Below are 19,029 nucleotides of genomic sequence, written 5' to 3'. Positions count from 1 at the left end.
GACACTCTACTGCACAATACTTGGATGTTGTATGCTAGCTGAAGTGTTGAAAGCCATTACCCCAGTGCCCTGTCTCAATGACTCCTGCTTTCTTGCAAACAGTAAAGAAGGCCTTTTTTAAAATACCAGATACGTTAAGGCAGTGTTAGCCAAGATACCCTGCATACAAACATATAGATAAGTAAACATTTATTCATTAACAGAAACGTTCAAAGAGTGTAGTAATTACCAAGCCCAAAAGCAAGTCCAAACCCAGCCGTTTCTTCCTGGAAGTGGGTTTCAATTAGGTTCTGTTTAGCCTCGTGTGCTTGACAGTACATAATTCTCTCATGGTATCTTGGTTGTCCATCCCAGTCAATATCCTGACCCTCATCCTCAGAGGATTGTTAATTATCCCTTATTTCATTTACATACAAGATCTCCTAATTGTGTCAGCTGCAACTGGGAAGGGATGGCATGTCACAATAATGTGGCACACCCTTTCTAGGCTATACTGATATAACCTGGTGGAAATATGGGCTGTATTGTATCTTTGTATTGATCTCAAGGTTTCGTAAAGGTGTCATCAAGCCATGTTTGGAGGGAAAACACTTGTGTTCCAGCAATCGTTCCTGTATAGTCTGAGAACTTTGAAATAACACAGGAGCCTGGAAGTTCTCCAATATGTACACATCAAGAGAGTTCACAGAATATGTAGCACACGGATCCAAAATCCAGCACAAAATATGACCATAATAGTAGTAGAATTTTTCATTATGTTTAAACGTTGGTAGTTCATTCTGAAATAATGATGTTAAATTTGAATAAGAGGCATTGTGAAGGCATGAGCCACAAACTGGCTGAGCTTGATTAAGTAAATATATTAAAAGGGAATGGATAGTCCTTAAAGAACCATTACATGTCTTAAAGCAGCAATATGTTCCTCCAAGGTACACAAACTCAAGGAAGGTCAATCAAACCAACAAATAACAAATGAAGGTGGCATAGTGGTTAGCACTGCTGCCTCACAGCGCCAGAGATCCGGGTTCAATTCCCGCCTCAGGCGTGTGGAGTTTGCACGTTCTCCCCGTGTCTGCGTGGGTTTTCTCCGGGTGCACCGGTTTCCTCCCACAGTCCAAAGATGTGTGAGTCAGGTGAATCGGCCATGCTAAATTGCCCGTAGTGTTAGGTAAGGGGTAAATGTAGGGGTATGGATGGGTTGCGCTTCGGCGGGTCGGTGTGGACTTGTTGGGCCGAAGGGACTGTTTCCACACTGTAAGTAATCTAATTGAAGTTCAAGATTGTTAGATTAAATGAAAGTTGCCAGAAGATACCATGAAGTTGCCAGAAATAGCAGTAATCTGAGGATTGTGAGGTTTTTAGAACACAGCAAAGGAGAACCAAGACAGCCAAAAGGAAAGTAAGAATAGAATGTAAATGTGATGTAGCTAAAATCAAAACGGACTGTAAAAGCTTCTATAGGTACATAAAAATAAAACATTTGGGTCCATTACAGGCAGAGTCATGGAATCTCTACAGTGTGGCAGGAGGGCATTCGACCCATTGAATCCATCTGCCCCTCAGAAAAGCATCCTACCCAGACCTCCTCCCAAACCATGCATTCCACATGGTTAATCCACCTAACATATGGGCAATTTAGATGGCTAATCTACCTAACCTGCACACCTTTGGACTGTAGAAGGAAACCAGAGCGCCCAGAGGAAACCTAAGCAGACATAGGGAGAATGTGCAAACTCCACAAACAGTCACACAAGGCTGGAATTGAACCTGGGTCTCTGGTGCTGTGAGGCAGCTTTGCTAACACTGAGCCACTGTGCCAGTCAAAATAATAAGGGGAATAGAGAAATGGTAGAGAGGTACATTATTACTTTGTTTCTGTTTTCATTGAGGAACATACCAGAATTCTCCCAGAATTGCTAGGTAGAATGAGAAGATGAAAGAATTTATAAGGAAAATTGTACTGGAGAAATCAGTTATGCTGAAGTGAAAGTCAATCAATCCTCAGGGCCTTCTATTTTACATCCAAGAGTGTTGAAGACAGTGACTACTTGAATAGTCAATACATTGGTACTTAACTTCAGAAATTCTATAGATCCTGGAATGAGTCATGCAGATTAGATGGTGGCAAATGTAATCTATTTAAGAAGGGAGCGAGAGAGAAAACTGAGGACTATTGACCTGCTAGCCTTCTATTAGTAGAAAGGAAAATATGAGAAGCTATTGTAAAGGATGTGATAAATTGCTGCTATAATAGTAGAGATCTGATTGGGCACAGTCTGCAAGGATTAATGAATGGGAAACCATGTTTAACAAACTTGTTCGAATATTCTGAAAATGTTGCTAATAAGATTAATAAGGGATAACTGTTAAATGTAGTATACTTAGATTTTCAGAAGAGCTGTAATAAAGTTCCTCCAAGAAGGCTGGTTAGAAAAAAAAAGTATTGGAGGTAATCCTATATTGGCATCAACTAAGGATTGGCTAACAGAAAACAAGGGAATAAATGGGTTCTTCTGGTGTTGGCAGGCAGTGACTAGTGAGATACTGTGAGGATATGTACTTGGCTCTCAAGCTGTTTATAATATATGTCCGTAAGTTGGATGTAAGAGCAAAATGCATTATATTGTGTATGATACCATGGTAAGTGGGGAACGTGACTTCAAGAGGATTTGAACAAGTCTGAGCGAAGGGGCACGAACATGGCAGATAGGCTATCATGTGGTAAAATGAGGTTATCCACTTTGGTAGGAGGAATACATGTGTAGAGTGCTTCCTAAAGGGTAAGAGCTTGAAATGTTTTGATGCACAAAGGGTTCTGTGTATCATTATTGATAAGTCACTGAAGACTAATGGAATTTTAGCCTTTATTGCTTTAGGAGTTGAGTGTAGGAGTAGTAAAATCTTGCTTCAATTGTATTTTTGTCTCCTATTTCAGGGAAGATATTCTTGCCAGACAAATAGTGTGACAAAGGTTCTCGGGATCACAGGACAGTCCTATGAAAAGAAATTGATTAAATTGTACCTGTGTTCTTTAGAGTTTTGAAGATGAGAGAGAGTTCTTTGTAAATTTACAAAGTATTGTACTTAATAGGATAGACTGGATGGAAGCAGATAAGATGTTTTCCTAGGTTGGGGGAGTCCAGAACCAGGGGACACAATTTTTATAATAAAGGGGAAATCACTGGGCTCTGAAGTGTTTTTTTAAACTCAGGTAGTCCTGAACTTTTGTAATTCTCTACCATGGGGGGTTTTGCCAGCTCTGTCTTTAAGATAGAAATTTCTGATTACAAATGACGTATAGGGTTATGGGGAAGGGGAAGGGTAAAAGGTATTGAAGTGTACGATCAGCCACAATTGTTTTGAATGGCGGGACAACTCAATGGCCTGAGTGGCCTATTCCTGTTTCTATGAGCTGGATATTGATAGAGTGGAAGATTTACAGCTGGAGAATTCTACACATTGGTGACAGGGTTCTCAAAAAGCAAACTAGTAATGTATATACCACCCTCCACCAGAGGGGAATCCAAAATCCAGGAGCATCCCACTGTCAGGGCAGCTTCAACCCCCTTCACAAGAGAAGGATATAAACCAATGTAATCTCATTAACATGATGTCAGTGATACCCTGGATGTGTTTGTGGCTGAGAATTGTCAGATGGCACATAAGTTGCTCCTTGGATCAAGCCACTTACATAAAAATTCATGGCCAGTGTGACTTCATTGGAAATAGAATAGGACGGTCACCCATTCCTTGCAAGCAGAAGTCCAGTTCCATATAATGCATTTTGTTCTGATGGTCCAGGACATCCTTGGTCTTTGCCTACACTGGTCCTCTAAGAGCTGTCTGTAGCAAGGCCAGTGGTTTTGGAATCTGAGCATTCTTCTGCTTCTCCTTGGGGGACCTTCCTCTGGTTGTCCTTCTTGCTGCTGTCCAGCAGCTGCTGGAAGTTGCTGTTCTTGATGGGTTTGGTGACTACATTGCAATTTCTTTGACATTGTCATTGAACATAAGAATCCTCCAAGCACAGGTTCCATCTCACATGCATAAGCTGATATCTGTGGGGAATGTCAAAATTAGAATACCAAATCAGTAAGGGTACCCCTGATCACTCTCAGCATCACCATGAAGTGAGATGGTGCATTGCGTTATGGAGGCTTTGCAAGATCAATGTCATTCCTCGACATGGAGCTCTAAACTATGTCACCTTCTCCATATGTGTGTTACAGATCCAATGTGCTAATGCTACATTGGGTAGTGAAATTCAGGCACTTGTCCACCATAAAAGCACTCCCTTCCAAAAACCTCCACCCTTGAACATCATTGAGCTTATCATCTCGTCCTTATAGTTAGATGTGAAAACGTGACAGCTCTGAATCATTGTCTTCCAATGTCAGGTATGAGAAGTGATGTACAAATTGCAAAGCAAGTTGAGACTTAAGCTTGTGTCTGCATAGCTTTGTATATGTGACATGACAGGGGTCAATTATGCAAAATTATAATGGTCATAATTACTTAAGGCTATAATTTTTCATAATAATTGTTGTCAAAAAAAAGGACTTTCCGTTAAATGAAATTTGGTAATAGAGTTGCATTGAACAGTCGGTAGATGCATGATTAATCCAATTACCTGGAACAGGGCCAAAAATCCACAGAATTGTTCTTAGTCCATGAAGTGAAAAACAGTAATTTACTCCAGCCAGTCTGCCTGTGATGGCATATGTTTTGTCTTGTTTTTGCATGATTGCCTTTGATGCAAAATTGGCAAGATTTAAAGCTACATTCTTGTCAATGTCTTGCTGACTGTACCTGAGAGGACTGCTGATCTACACCAATCCTTCATGTTTCCCATTGTGTGCCTGCAGCTTCCTATCTCCTTCTATGTTCTGAGATTTTACATTTTTATCTTGAATTGTCCCTTTCACTATTACCATTCCTTTAGTGACTCAGTCCAATGTACTCTTAGCATAGGACTGAATGGACTGACCATTTAATAACCAAACCTTCTGGACTGAACATGTCCCGCACCACAGACTGACTTGAAGAGGCAGCCCCTACCGAGAAAAGCCCAGACCTGGCCTTGTGTCTCTGCATCACTCTGGTGTGCATGTGACCCCCAGACTGATTGCAGTGGGACCAATCATGGTGCAACTCAGACTGCAAAGACACTGATTTCCAGCCTCTGGTCAGACCATGTGACTGACTGACCAACTGGACTGAGACTACATGAGCCTATTGACTTACAGTGGTAGCATCACTTTACTGACCACAGTCCCTGGTTCACTCCACTTCACTTCACTAAGCACTTCAAATATGCTCCTTTGGTTTTGTTTGCTTTTAATTTGCTGGCGCATGCTGTAAGACTGGTACAGATTATACAAAGACCAGCAAGGCGGCTTTTATGTGGAGCCACAGAAAATGGGGGAGATACTAAATGAATATTTTGCATCAGTATTTACTGTGGAAAAGGATATGGAAGATATAGACTGTAAGGAAATAGATGGTGACATCTTGCAAAATGTCCAGATTGCAGAGGAGGAAGTGCTGGATGTCTTGAAACAGTTAAAAGTGGATAAATCCCCAGGACCTGATCAGGTGTACCCGAGAACTCTGTGGGAAGCTAGAGAAGTGATTGCTGGGCCTCTTGCTGAGATATTTGTATCATCGATAGTCACAGGTGAGGTGCTGGAAGATTGGAGGTTGGCAAACATGGTGCCACTGTTTAAGGAGGGCGGTAAAGACAAGCCAGGGAACTATAGACTGGTGAGCCTGACCTCAGTGGTAGGCAAGTTGTTGGACGGAATATGAGGGACAGGATGTACATGTATTTGGAAAGGCAAGGACTGATTCGGGATAGTCATCACTGCTTTGTGCGTGGGAAATCATGTCTCACAAACTTGACTGAGTTTTTTGAAGAAGTAACAAAGAAGATTGATTAGAGCAGAGCGGTAGATGTGATCTATATGGACTTCAGTAAGGCGTTCGACAAGGTTCCCCATGGGAGACTGATTAGCAAGGTTAGATCTCATGGAATACAGGGAGAACTAGCCATTTGGATACAGAACTGGCTCAAAGGTAGAAGACAGAGGGTATGGTGGAAGGTTGTTTTTCAGACTGGAGGCCTGTGACCAGTGGAGTGCCACAAGGATCGGTGCAGGGCTCTCTACATTTTGTCATTTACATAAATGATTTTGATGCGAGCATAAGAGGTATAGTCAGTAAGTTTGCAGATGACACCAAAATTGGAGGTGTAGTGGACAGTGAAGAGGGTTACCTCAGATTACAACAGGATCTGGACCAGATGGGCCAGTGGGCTGAGAAGTGGCAGATGGAGTTTAATTTGGATAAATGTGAGGTGCTGCATTTTGGGAAAGCAAATCTTAGCAGGACTTATACACTTAATGGTAAAGTTCTAGGGAGTGTTGCTGAACAAAGAGACCTTGGAGTACAGGTTCATAGCTCCTTGAAAGTGGAGTCGCAGGTAGATAGGATAATGAAGAAGGCGTTTGGTACTTTCCTTTATTGGTCAGAGTATTGAGTACAGGAGTTGGGAGGTCATGTTGCGGGTGTACAGGACATTGGTTAGGCCACTGTTGGAATATTGCATGCAGTTCTGGTCTCCTTCCTATTGGAAAGATGTTGTGAAACTTGAAAGGGTTCAGAAAAGATTTACAAGGATGTTGCCAGGGTTGGAGGATCTGAGCTACAGGGGGAGGCTGAACAGGCTGGGGCTGTTTTCCCTGGAGTGTCGGAGGCTGAGGGGTGACCTTATAGAGGTTTACAAAATTATGAGGGGCATGAATAGGATAAATAGACAAAGTCTTTTCCCTGGGATCAGGGAGTCCAGAACTAGAGGGCATAGATTTAGGGTGAGAGGGGAAAGATATATAAGAGACCTGAGGAGCAACTTTTTTCATGCAGAGGGTGGTAAGTGTATGGAATGAGCTGCCAGTGGAAGTGGTGGAGGCTGGTACAATTGCAACATTTAAGAGGCATTTGGATGGGTATATGAATAGGAAGGGTTTAGAGGGATATGGCTGGGTGCTGGCAGGTGGGAATAGATTGGGTTGGGATATCTGGTCGGTATGGACGGGTTGGACCGAAGGGTCTGTTTCCATGATGTACACCTCTATGACTCTATAAGTGACATGGCCACCCCCTTATCTGTTTAGTACTGTCAGCATGAGAAACTGCTTGCCTCCCATCTCTGTACGAAAGAACAGTGCAAGCCAGCGAAGTAGCCAGCCTGCAAGTTAGCACTGCTGAGCCTATGCATTATAAATCACTGTTGGCTACAGAGGCTGGCTGCGTTAAGTGCTAAAAGCCACTAGCAAGATCAATGCTAAAAGCTATAAGATGCACTCATTTAGACGCATGCAATGCTTGTGTACCCCTGGGCAAAAGCAAGCTGGCAGAAGCAAGCAAGTCGTAAGCGTCTCTGTACTCTGAAGTCAAGTCCTAGAGAGCTGAGGTTGTGTAGGATTTGGTTTGTAAACAGCTATGTAACATGTTGAGGCTCGTATTTTGGTGATGCTGTCTTGTGTGGAGGAAGTGGGGTGGGGATGACCTCTGACTTCCATACCAGGAGTTGGTACCATCTCATTTCTCAGGGAAGGAGAGAAAGTTGTAAGCTACACAGTATTGAGATGATATTAGCTAATAATAAGATGCAAAATATAAAATTATGAAGGGACAAGATAGACGCAGGGATGTTGTTTCCACTGGCAGGTGCAACTGGATCTAGGGAACATAGCCTCAAAATAAGGGGGAGCAGATTTAGGACTGATTTGAGGAGGAGCATCACCATCAAAGGGTTGTGAATCTGTGGAATTCTAATTATTACATTAGATTCCATACAGTGTGGAAACAGGCCCTTCTGCCCAACAGTGACCCTCTGAGAGCAACCCAACCCCCTCTGACTATTGCACCTAATACTATGGGCAATTTAACGTGGCCAATTCACTGACCTGCACATCTTTGGACTGTGGGAGGAAGCCGGAGCACCCGGAGGAAACCAGACATGGAGAGAATGTGCAAACTCCACACAGACAGTTGCCCAAGGCTGGAATCAAACCTGGGAGCCTGGTGCTAACCACTAAGCCACTGTGCCGCCCTTAAAAAAGAAAGCATGGTCAGTGAAGCAGTTGAGTCTGCCTTGTTGAATGTCTTTAAGGCAAAGATAGATTTTTGAACAGTAAAGATATTAAGGATTATGGTGAGAAGGTGGGTACATGAAGCTGAGTCCATGAAAAGGTCAGCCATGATCTTATTGAATGATGGAGCAGGCTCTATGGGTCACATGGCCTACACCTCTCTCTTATGTTCTTATGAAATCAAGAAGTTGCTGCTCACACTAGCAAGATTGAGAATCTGCCTTTTAAATCCAAAGGGCTTTTCTCAGTCAGGAATCATCTGATTTTTTTTCTCTTTTCATTTTTGCCATTTTCTCACCCCTTTCTTACCAGTGCCCATCCCATTCAAAACAATAGAAAACTCTTGCTGTATAGAAGATCGAAATTCCGAGGTAGCGATCTTACCTTTTGATTCCCCAAACCTTGCCACTTGCTAAAAGGCTAATTTGAGGAGTATGACAGAGTACCCATCACTGAATGATAAGGGAATGCCTGAATGATTGCAGCTCCAACAGCACTCAGGCTCAATACAGAGCAAAGCTGTCTGCTTGATTGGCATCCCATCGATCAGAAGCAACAGTGACAACATTGCATATCAACCACAGGATGTTCGACAGCAACTCACTGAGGTTCCTTCAGTGGCACCTTCTGAAGCCTTGATTTTGACACCAGTCTAACTTGCCAGGGCATCATTGCTCCTTCACTTCGTTGTCCTGGAACACCCTCCCTTACAACACCACAGCAATTTACAAACCTTCTCACTTCTCAATGCTAATAATGGATGACCAGTAAGTACTGGCCTTGTCCAAATCTCATGAACAAATCACCACAAACCATTATTCAGGCAGTATTTCTTTCAGAAAGATTTCAATAATGAAACTATTTTTTTGAGATGTGGTATGCATTTAAATTCCTCAAATACGCTTCCAGCAGGTGAAACCCATGACAAGAATGACCATGTATCAAAGTTTGCCATTTAACATGTTGAAGATTTATGCTGATGATATCCAGCTGTAACGTTCCACCTCCTCCCATTACTCCAATACTGCATCTGAAGTGTCAGATTGCACATGAAACCATAAGAAATAGGGAGAGGAATGGACTGTTCAGCCTCTCAATTTTGTGCCATCATTCAAAAGGATCATGGCTGATCCAACACAGTGCGTTTCCACTTTGCTACCCTTTCCCTATAATCCTTCATTCTCCTACTGATCAAGAATCTTATCTGTCTCAGCCTTAAATATTCACAACGATTCTACTCCGTCAGCTCTACATGGCAAGGAATTCCAAAGACATTCAACTCTCTGAGAGAAAGAAATTCCTTCTCGTCTCCGTCTTAAACTGGCACTACTTTATTCTGAAACAATGTCCTCTAGTTCTACACTCTTCCATAAGAGGAAAACACCCACAGTGTTTACACTGACAAGTCCCTTAAGAATCTTTATATGTTTCAATGAGACCACCACCTATTCTTCTAAACTCCATCTGGTGTTCAATCTTGTAATTCTTCTACTTAAAATTATGGTTAGCCATCATAACGTGTATAATAAAACAGAAATTGCTGGAGAAAGCCACCAGGTTTGGCACATTTGTGAGGAAAATAAAGCAGAGTTAACGTTTTGAGTCTGGTGACTCTTCATCAGAACTCCTTTCTGAATCCTGATAACTAGCTTCAACACACCATGTCACTGTTAGCATTGTTTTGTCTAATTCAGGGCTTCCCAAAGTAGTGTCACATAATGAAGTGGAGCTAGAAACTGAAACTTTGGGGTTGTGGATTTTGAGGCAGCAATTGCCGAATCCAATTCCCTCTCTCCAGTGGGAAACACCTGTTTAATTTGCTCAAGTCTTGTGTTGGTATGGACATGGATTTACTTATTACCTAGTAAGGTAACGAATTGTCTGGAAATGAACCTTTCAGCTGAGCGAGCAAACCTACATCCTTAGATTTATTTTTTTCTTGTTTCCAATGCCAGAGTAATGAAGAAATACCTGGCAATGCTATCAATCCATTTTTGTGAAACAACTATACTCCAGTTTGGTCAAAATATTCAGCAGTTTGAAGTAAGCTATAAGACTGTGACCAAGAAAACAAAGCCACATCTTATCCTATGAACACCCACACAGTCAAGTTAAACATCCACAATATGCTCATTTTGTTGGCCCTTTCATATTGCTACTTTTAAGCTTAGTAACTGAAGAAACCTGAAGTAATTCAAATAGTCTTTAGGACTCCATTCCATCTCCATTCACTGACCACAATCTAAACAACTGAACTGTTGCACTAATTGGCACCAGAACAGTTTCTCTTTGTAGTGTTAGACTAGCAGAATATATCTGTCAGCAGGTAATCTTCTCCTCTGGACAGAATAGGTTGACTGAAGAGACTTGTTGTCCCTGCTGTCCGGATGTAATGCTCCACGTTTTGTTGCTAGATTAATAGTGACTTTAATAACGCTTGTATTAATGTGTAAATCATCCAACAACATGTGACAAGGAAACGATAACCTGTGAATTGCGAATTGTTACAAACTACTGAATAATTTTCACCACCTTGCTGTTTGTCATGCCAAAAAAGCAGCTCACTGAGAGTTTGATGAAATGCCTGTGTTTGCACACTGTGGGAATTTTATTTGACACCAGCCGAAGCTGCTGTTTGACAGTGTGAGTACCTTGCTATTGAGGATATTTTTGCTTTTGTAATGTCACTCAATCTCTCTGGCCTAGGAGGAAAATAAACAAAACTGTGGCATTTCATTCTTATAGCTAATAAATTGTTTGGGATTTTAAAAATTTAACTTCAGTAAACTTGCATTTCATTTCTTTTTTTTTCTCCTCCTCATCCAATTTTTATTTTGCTTTTTCTGGATATGATGACGCTAATTCATTCTCCTTCCATATCTTTCATTTGTCTTTCTCCATCCTTAGATCTCCATAAGACCATCAGAGCAGAAATTAGGTCATTTGGCCCATCGACTCTGCTCTGCCATTCAATCATGGCTGATAGGTTTTTCAGAGCTGAAAATGTGTTGCTGGAAAAGCGCAGCAAGTCAGGCAGCATCCAAGGAGCAGGAGACTCATGCCCAAAACGTCGATTCTCCTGCTCCTTGGATGCTGCTTGACATGCTGCGCTTTTCCAGCAACACATTTTCAGCTCTGATCTCCAGTATCTGCAGTCCTCACTTTCTCCTGATTAGGTTTTTCAACCCCATTCTCCTGCTTTCTCCATGTAACCTTTTGAGCCTCTTGGCAGTGAAGAACTTATGTATCTCTTTTTTAAATACACTCAATGACATGGCCTTCACAGCCCTGTATGGCAATGAATTCCATAGATTCACCACTCTGACAAAAGAAGTTTCTCCTTATCTCTGTTCTAAAGGTTCCTTTATTCTAAGGCTGTGCCCTCAGGTCCTTGTCTCTCCTGCCAGTGGAAATGTCTTCCCAACGTCCACTCTGCCCAGGCTATTCAGTATTCTATAAGTTTTAATCAGATCCCTCCCTCATCCTTCTAAACTCCAAATATAGTCCCAGAGTCCTCTAATGTTTCTCATATCTCATTGGTTAAAGAGAGACACTGTTGGTTTCAAATATTTAACAACAGCCTATAACTGTCACTGGGTTATTTCAACTTGCATTTCTGTAAGCGAACAAGTCAAAAAAGATTTTGAGCTAAGTAGTGGGAGAAAAACTTGCAGGACCCACCAGACGATACACCTCTCCAGCAAAACCTCCACCAATGTGAATGTGTCCGTATGCTTTTAATTGAATCACAGCGAATTGCTACAGACCTTCACTAGACTCTGCAAGTTTGAGCAGCTATAATGCAAGGTTGACATCTGATTCCCTGAAAGTATTACACTCATTTTATTTCTTAAAATTATTTCACTGCTTACCCAAAATGATTTTTGCTGTGGTCATTTCCTACCTTCATTGGTAGGACATGTCCAGATCTAAATATTCAATTTTTGTCCAGGTACACCAGCTGCAAATGAGATTAGCCTTGCAGCTGTTGATTTGCAATTCCTTTCATCTTACTGTCGGAGATGTAATTGTATTTTCTTAGCAGCAACTTGTGCAATTTCTCTTTATCGTATTGCTGAACAATCGACTTGGAGTTTAGTAAATGTAGAAAGGATGGCCTTTGATGACTTGCCTCCATTACTTTCTCATTTAAAGATGTAAATCCCTTCTCAGGTGGTTTCTACTGACACCGGTCAACATGCCAAGTCTTCATTGATACTAACTAATGTTAAGATTTGACTACGCTTCTTAAAGTGATGCTGATTGTACGTTTATTAAACTGACTTCCTTGCAACAGTTCTTTCTGCTTCCTTATACGGACATGAAGCTAATGAATTGTGCTGTCCACAAAACTAGGCAACCAATGCTGACATGGAGTATAATGCAGTGAATTGATGTAGCAAATTGTGTTTGGGCCTCTTTTATGCATTAGTGAGAAATCTCCTGAGAATTGTGTTATGTCATTGAAGTGTGTGGTACGTTGCAAAACCACTTCCGTAAATACATGAGAAGCTGAGTTAATGTGATAGTGTGTCTTTCTTAGGCAGATGCATGGTTATTTCAAACTGTCTTTCAGTCAGGCACAGGTTTTTAAGCAGGAAGCCAAGCCATTTGCAACTGATGTTGTATTGCAATAAATATAATTTGATACTTTGGTGTCACTGTTATCCGAAATAAATAGGAATATTGAGCATCAAGATACACCAAACATTTGTCATTAACATAAGTTTATTGAGAAAATTAGATGAAGAGAAATTGTTACAACTTTAGAATCCAACGACAAAATAATTATTTCGTCATATTACACACCTTCAACAGATGTGGCTTGTGAAAAAAATCATAATCCATAAACAGGAGGAGCTGCCTGAATGACATCAAATTGATTCCTTTTGGTTCATCATTTGACCAAGTCATTAAATTCTATTAATGTTGGGTGCATTAATCATGAATTCCTCCCTCAGTTGTATACTTATCTCTGCTTGTAATAGACTTGAAGTCTGAATTATAATGTGCTTCTATTACACAACTGTGGCACTTTGTTACAAAATTAAAATATAAACCACTGTTAGACTCAGAGGCTGGACATTAAAAATATTAAAGGCTATAAATCTTGTAATGTATAATAATTTCCCCAATACAATACATTTTTTATTTAGCTTGTCAGTCTTTCTTTATCATCTTAACCATTTGTTTTATTTTGTTTGTGCTGTTCTATAATTCAGTTTTTAATTTGATTATCCTTTTATGTTTGGATACCTTTATTGAATTGTACTTTGTTTGCCTTCACCTGCTTCAGATCAGTTTCTTTTTCCTTCTTAATGCCATTCCCTCAGGTGAAGGGACAGAAGTCCTCTGTGACCTCTGCTTATTAACAGTTACTAGGAGATACTTGTATGACCCAAGCAATTTTCTAACAGAATCGACAAGATTCCCAACTACTTGTGCATGCTGCTGAACTATAGCAAGCAACTCTCCAAGCATCTTTCCTGAAATGTATATGGATAACTCACCATTTCTAGAGAAGTAATTTAAAATAGATGGGGTCAACAATTCAGCAAATTTAATGCCAACCTTAAATTCACAGAAAGATCTGTCGTAATTGTAAGTGTGGCCAAGAAGAACATGATGTCCTCACTGGTAACGAAGAAGACAAGAAAGTGGGCAAACTTTTTGAGGATACAAAATACACAAGTCTCATTGCAAAACTTAAAACCGATGGTATCCCTGTTTACAAACGCAATACGGTAACACTCACCAACCCGATAGCAGCCAAGAAAGATGTATCCATCAAGACTGTTACGTATGAGTGGGCTCCACCGGTCCAAAACCAAGCTTTGGTAAGTGCACAATAAATAAATGTCACTTTATATGTAACTCTATCTATTCTCAAAAGTGGTATCGTTAATTACTTCTGTTATAAGTGAAAGAAAATTCTGACTTGTATACTCTTTTTGAAAAGAAATCTTCAAATTGTCATTATGGTTTACTGGTAACTAATAACTCTCAATTTTTTTTGATAATACAGCAGTGACCATATCAATAATTACATGCATCTCAAGAAATTTTAGATTAAAAATTATTGTGGCTTTGGGGGAAAAGATTTACTCCTCTAACTGTATTTGATAGCATAACAATGTCTTTTAACTTTTTCGTGGAAGCCAGTATTGTTTGGCTTTTTGCCATTCCAGAAGTACTTACATCACAACAGCTGCAGATTTTATCTTGTTGTTTTATCTAGAGCTGGAAAATTATCATCTAATAAAAATGCTTATGGAAGGTTTAATTCAGTCAGTCCAGCAGGGTGATGATTTGGAAAACCGCTTTGTTTTATCCTTGGACAGTGCAGTTAGTTGCTTTGTGTGTTTCTTCGGAGGCAAATAAGGGAAAGACTTGTCTTGCTTGAGTCACAAACTTGGAAAGCTGTGATATCCAACTAATTCTTTCCTTTTGAAGGCTGTGCGATACATGGAACTGCTACCAAAGGAGAAGCAGCCGGTTGCTGGCTCAGAGGGAGCTCAGTATCGAAAGAAGCAGTTGGCTAAGCAGTTGCCTGCACATGATCAAGATCCTTCAAAGTGCCATGAGTTGTCTACTAATGAGGTGAAACAGATGGAGCAGTTTGTGAAGAAATACAAGAATGAAGCTCTTGGTGTGGGTGACATCAAACTCCCAGATGAAATGGAAGCACAGTCTAAAGAACAAGGCAAAACTGATGCTGGTGAAAGAAGTACCACAGTTGCTGTAGGTTCAGTGGCTGGACAACCAGCGACAAAATATGTAAGTATCAAAATTATATCGATAAGGTGGAGCTTAAAGTTTATAGACATTACCTTTTCAGACTGGCTCAATATTTTTAAACTGCAGAGTTCTAAACAAACTATTCTGAATGGAAATTCTAGCATCTGTCCGTAAATAATGAGTCTAGACTATTTTCTTTTCACTGCAATGATATAAGTCTTCTCAATGGATGTGGTATTAAAATTCAACTGTTTTAATAACCTGAAGTATTTTGAAAATATTTACATTTACACTTGGAATACTATGATTTTAAATGACTCCTGTTTTATCAATTACAAAATGATCTGCCCTCCTATTTTCCATGTGTAGGTTTGCAAATAGTGTGTTTTCACATTTTAAGGCTGTAGGTAAATTGTGTCAGAGGATGATGGTAAGACTTGATTTCTTTTGACAACTTGTTTTTCTTCCAGCACTGCCTCATTAATGCATGTTTGAGTTTCATGCTTGGGTTCTAAGACAAAACTATACTTTGACTGTCCCTGTAAGTGCAAATATCTTTAAAATACCTTGATTAACCCTTTTTATTTAGTTGCATGATCAAGTGATTATGTTTCACCATAGGGCAGTAATCTTGCCTCAGGGAGGCATTGGAAAATAAAATCAAATCTTGAGTTCACTTACTTGGAGATGAGGCTGATGGCCAGCTGTCTGTAGGTCATGTCCTAGCTGAAAGGTTAACAAATGTAATGTAGTCACTTATCAACTTTTACTTGCTTTTATGTGGTGTGGGTATGTGTGAGAGAGAAAGAAAAAGAGAGAGAGAGATAAGGCACTACATAAGTACAACCTCCTATTCAATTCGCTTTCTCTTGCTCTCTCCTCTGCACTAAGTGAAATAAATAAACAAGCTGATTCTAACTACATTGCAATTGAGATATTTTACTTCTTAAACAGTGAGGGCTCTAGAAAACATTCACTGGACAAATGACACGCAGCTGCTGTTTGTTTCATGTTCTCTGACTCAACCTCTCTATTTTCATTTTCTTTATCTTTTCTTGCTCTCTCGTGCTCCATTTTCCTTCCTTCATTCCTCCCTGTCTCTCTCTGTCTCTCTCTGCCTCTCTCTCTCTTGCACATACACACCTCCTGGGTGAGGATGGATGAACTGCTTGATCACCTGCCCCCTGGGTTTGTCACACCATGTTTAATTTTACATAAAAGTGCCCTTCTGCTTGAATATCTTCCTCACAGATGAAAACAACCTAGGTTTTAAAAGGCATCATTTTAATTGGGCTTTCTTGAGTTAACAAAAGAGGAAATGTGTTACTTACTAAATGTGAGAAGAAATAAGAACAAAATATGCATATATAGGGATTAGGAATAAGAAGTGAGTCTAAAAAAATGTTTGAAGCAGGATATACAAATCAGTCTCTCAGTTGTAACTGCCAGTAATATTGCATGTGCCTGGTAGCATTCATGTTGACATTCTGAGATTCTCAGCTATGCAAGTTGATTGAAATCCCATTTGTCCTGGTTTATTTCAACAGTGGCTGGTTGGCAACATTTCCTTACATGCAGTGCAATGCTGTTTAATGGGTGTTCTTAAAGTTATGACCTTCAAAATACATTAATCCACTTACTAATATGTCAGGCCACCAACATACACAGGCCAGGGTTGAAATTCATTTTTTGTACATCCCTGGAAGAGCAAAACTATCCCTGTAGGGATTGCTGCTACGAAGAAAGAGTTGAGTAGTCAGCCTCTCATTATCTCTTCCTTTTTAATCCTTCTATTTGAAGTCTGCTTGCCTCTGTGAAGGTATGACACTCCATGAATCTATACAGGACTCTGCCAGATAGTCACTAAAATATCTCTCTTTACTTTTTCATCTACGTGAAAAGGTGGCTCCATGGTTAGCATTGCTGCTTCACAGTGGAAGGTGCCCGATTCTGCCCTCAGGAGACTGTGTGGAATTTGCACATTTTTTTCTGTCTTTGCCTGGCTTTCCTCTGGGTGCTCTGGATTCCTCCCACAGTCCAAAGATGTGTGGGTTAGATGGATTGGCCACGCTAAATTGCCCAGAGTGTCCCGGGATGTGTTGGCTAGTTGGGTTAGCCCTGGGAAATGCAGGGATACAGGGAAGGGATTGGGGATGGGGTGGCCTCGATGGGCTGAATGGCCTTTTCCAGACTACAGGGATTCCATGCTTTTCTGAAATTACATCCCATGTTATCTTTTGGATATACTATTCTTCTTTTTAAAAAGAAAACATGAGAATTACAAGTTTAACATGACCAAAGGTGAACCAGGAATGTGACCTTCATCTTAACACCTGCAAGTATGATGAGATCTTAGTTGTACATAAATATAATGTGTTGGTGTGTATAGCTATTAACAGAGAACCTAAACAGTCCTACTACTTTATAAAATTTAAATCTTTGTAACCAAAAAACCCTGTTTTTAGATGTTTTATTTTTAGTGCTGATAACACTGGCTTGAAGTTGCAGGAAGAAATTAAGGGAGTTGAATAACACTCTGTAACGTTCAGTTCATGATGTGGGTTATGCCAATCAAGTAAACAAGAGGAGGGCAAGCTTGGAAAGGGAGAGGGTTGTAGGTATTGGAGGGTTGGAATCACAGGTGAGGTGGGTGGGAGTTGCTGAAGGAATTTAGGGATTGTAACCAGGAAAAGTATGGTGAGGGTCCAGGTTTCAAATATGAATTGCAATGGAGAAAGGGCAGCCTCCAAGCCCACAGACAAATGCTAATATAGCATCAGGTCACTATAGTAAAACCAATACCATGGAGGCTACTTTGGGCTTGGTCAATGATCAATGGTGATCTGGCAAAATGGAGTTAATATGCATTCATGTGAGTTGCTTGCCTTCCTTGTTGACAGTAATCCATAAACCTGGTTTCTCTGAGCACAGACTGATGGTGTCAGCTACCTTTCCCTTCCTTTCTTGTAGTGCAGTGGTGTTTAACGTCTGTTGTCAAAGCTATAAACTTCAGAGCACACTGGTTCACATACTAACATGTCAGACTGTTAATACACACAGGCTACCAGGCAAACCTATCTTGGAAAAGATATCAATCAACTTTTAGACCTCTTATTCATTTTTTGCAATATGCCTGTTGCCTGACACTGGTTTGGAGAAATGCCACCTCTATAACACCTTGATTAATTTGTGAAGCAGCAACCTTCAATCAGGATTGTGTGTGTATGCTTCCTACCCCAATTCTGGGGATGTGCTAGGCAGCTCAGGAAGCCTGCAATGCAGCCCAATCTCTAGGCGTTAATCTCTAATCTCACAGATTTCTATGTTCTAACTGAAATTAAAAGCTTTTGTAATGGAAAGCATAAGGTCATTTTCAAATTCTTTCCTTAGGAATTTTTGTTTGAAGTTGCTGCTGTGGAAGGAGCATTGAACCAGTAAATTACCTTTGGTTACGTCTCCTTTTATAGTTGTAAATTGGATACAAAGCAACCAGAGTTGATTCGGGAGCATGAACATTCCATTTATATACTGTAGATAAATGAATAATTCCACTGCTTTTTTTTTCATTTTTCTAACAAAAAATTGGATTGAATGTTAGAACGAGACCTGCACTGCTAATTCATTTTTACTAGAATTCAAAAAAAATTGTTTTGAGCAATTTTGTGAATTTACTATACCCACAACTCTGCATTCTAATTTCTATTTAACATTATATCAGGACTGTGAATAGCTGTCCCATTTAATTTGTTCTGATGCAAATCCAAGGGCTGATTTAATAACTGAATAGGCAAATGTTTTATGTGGTCGAGTGAAATGCTTCATATTTGGGAATAGCAGTAATGTTTCTCCATTAATAAGAGGAGAATGGAAAACCATCTCCCAGCTTAATAGAGAAATTCTTGTTTATTGTTCACTGTATTGTTTGCAGTGTCAGTGACTGATCCTTTCCTCCAATACTGCTTCAGCAGTGACAAATTTTCCACATTAAAATGGCACTCTTCTGCATATACGTTCTAGCCAAAAAAGAGCATCCAAAATGAGGTCTTGAGCTGGAATGTGGTTTATTCAGCCATTTGGAGCAAAATGTAATTTTGACAAAGGGGTTGAAGTTTGCTTCAGGAACAGCTGCTGAAAAATCTTC

At 40.2% G+C, this 19,029-nt stretch overlaps 1 protein-coding gene across 1 annotated transcript in view; it reads left to right on the top strand.

The window, feature by feature from the left end:
* tes (testis derived transcript (3 LIM domains)) overlaps positions 1 to 19,029 on the top strand; it is a 57,629-nt gene that overhangs the window by 19,080 nt on the left and 19,520 nt on the right. Inside the window, exons 3-4 of the mRNA XM_060839355.1 lie at positions 13,735 to 13,987; positions 14,604 to 14,927. Of these exons, the coding sequence (XP_060695338.1) occupies positions 13,735 to 13,987; positions 14,604 to 14,927 (577 nt within the window). The remainder of the gene's footprint in view (positions 1 to 13,734; positions 13,988 to 14,603; positions 14,928 to 19,029) is intronic.

Source organism: Hemiscyllium ocellatum, chromosome 19 (genome assembly GCF_020745735.1).
Source record: "Hemiscyllium ocellatum isolate sHemOce1 chromosome 19, sHemOce1.pat.X.cur, whole genome shotgun sequence".
In the NCBI taxonomy this organism is placed as follows: Eukaryota; Metazoa; Chordata; class Chondrichthyes; order Orectolobiformes; family Hemiscylliidae; genus Hemiscyllium; species Hemiscyllium ocellatum.
This window is presented reverse-complemented; position numbering and strand designations above follow the sequence as displayed.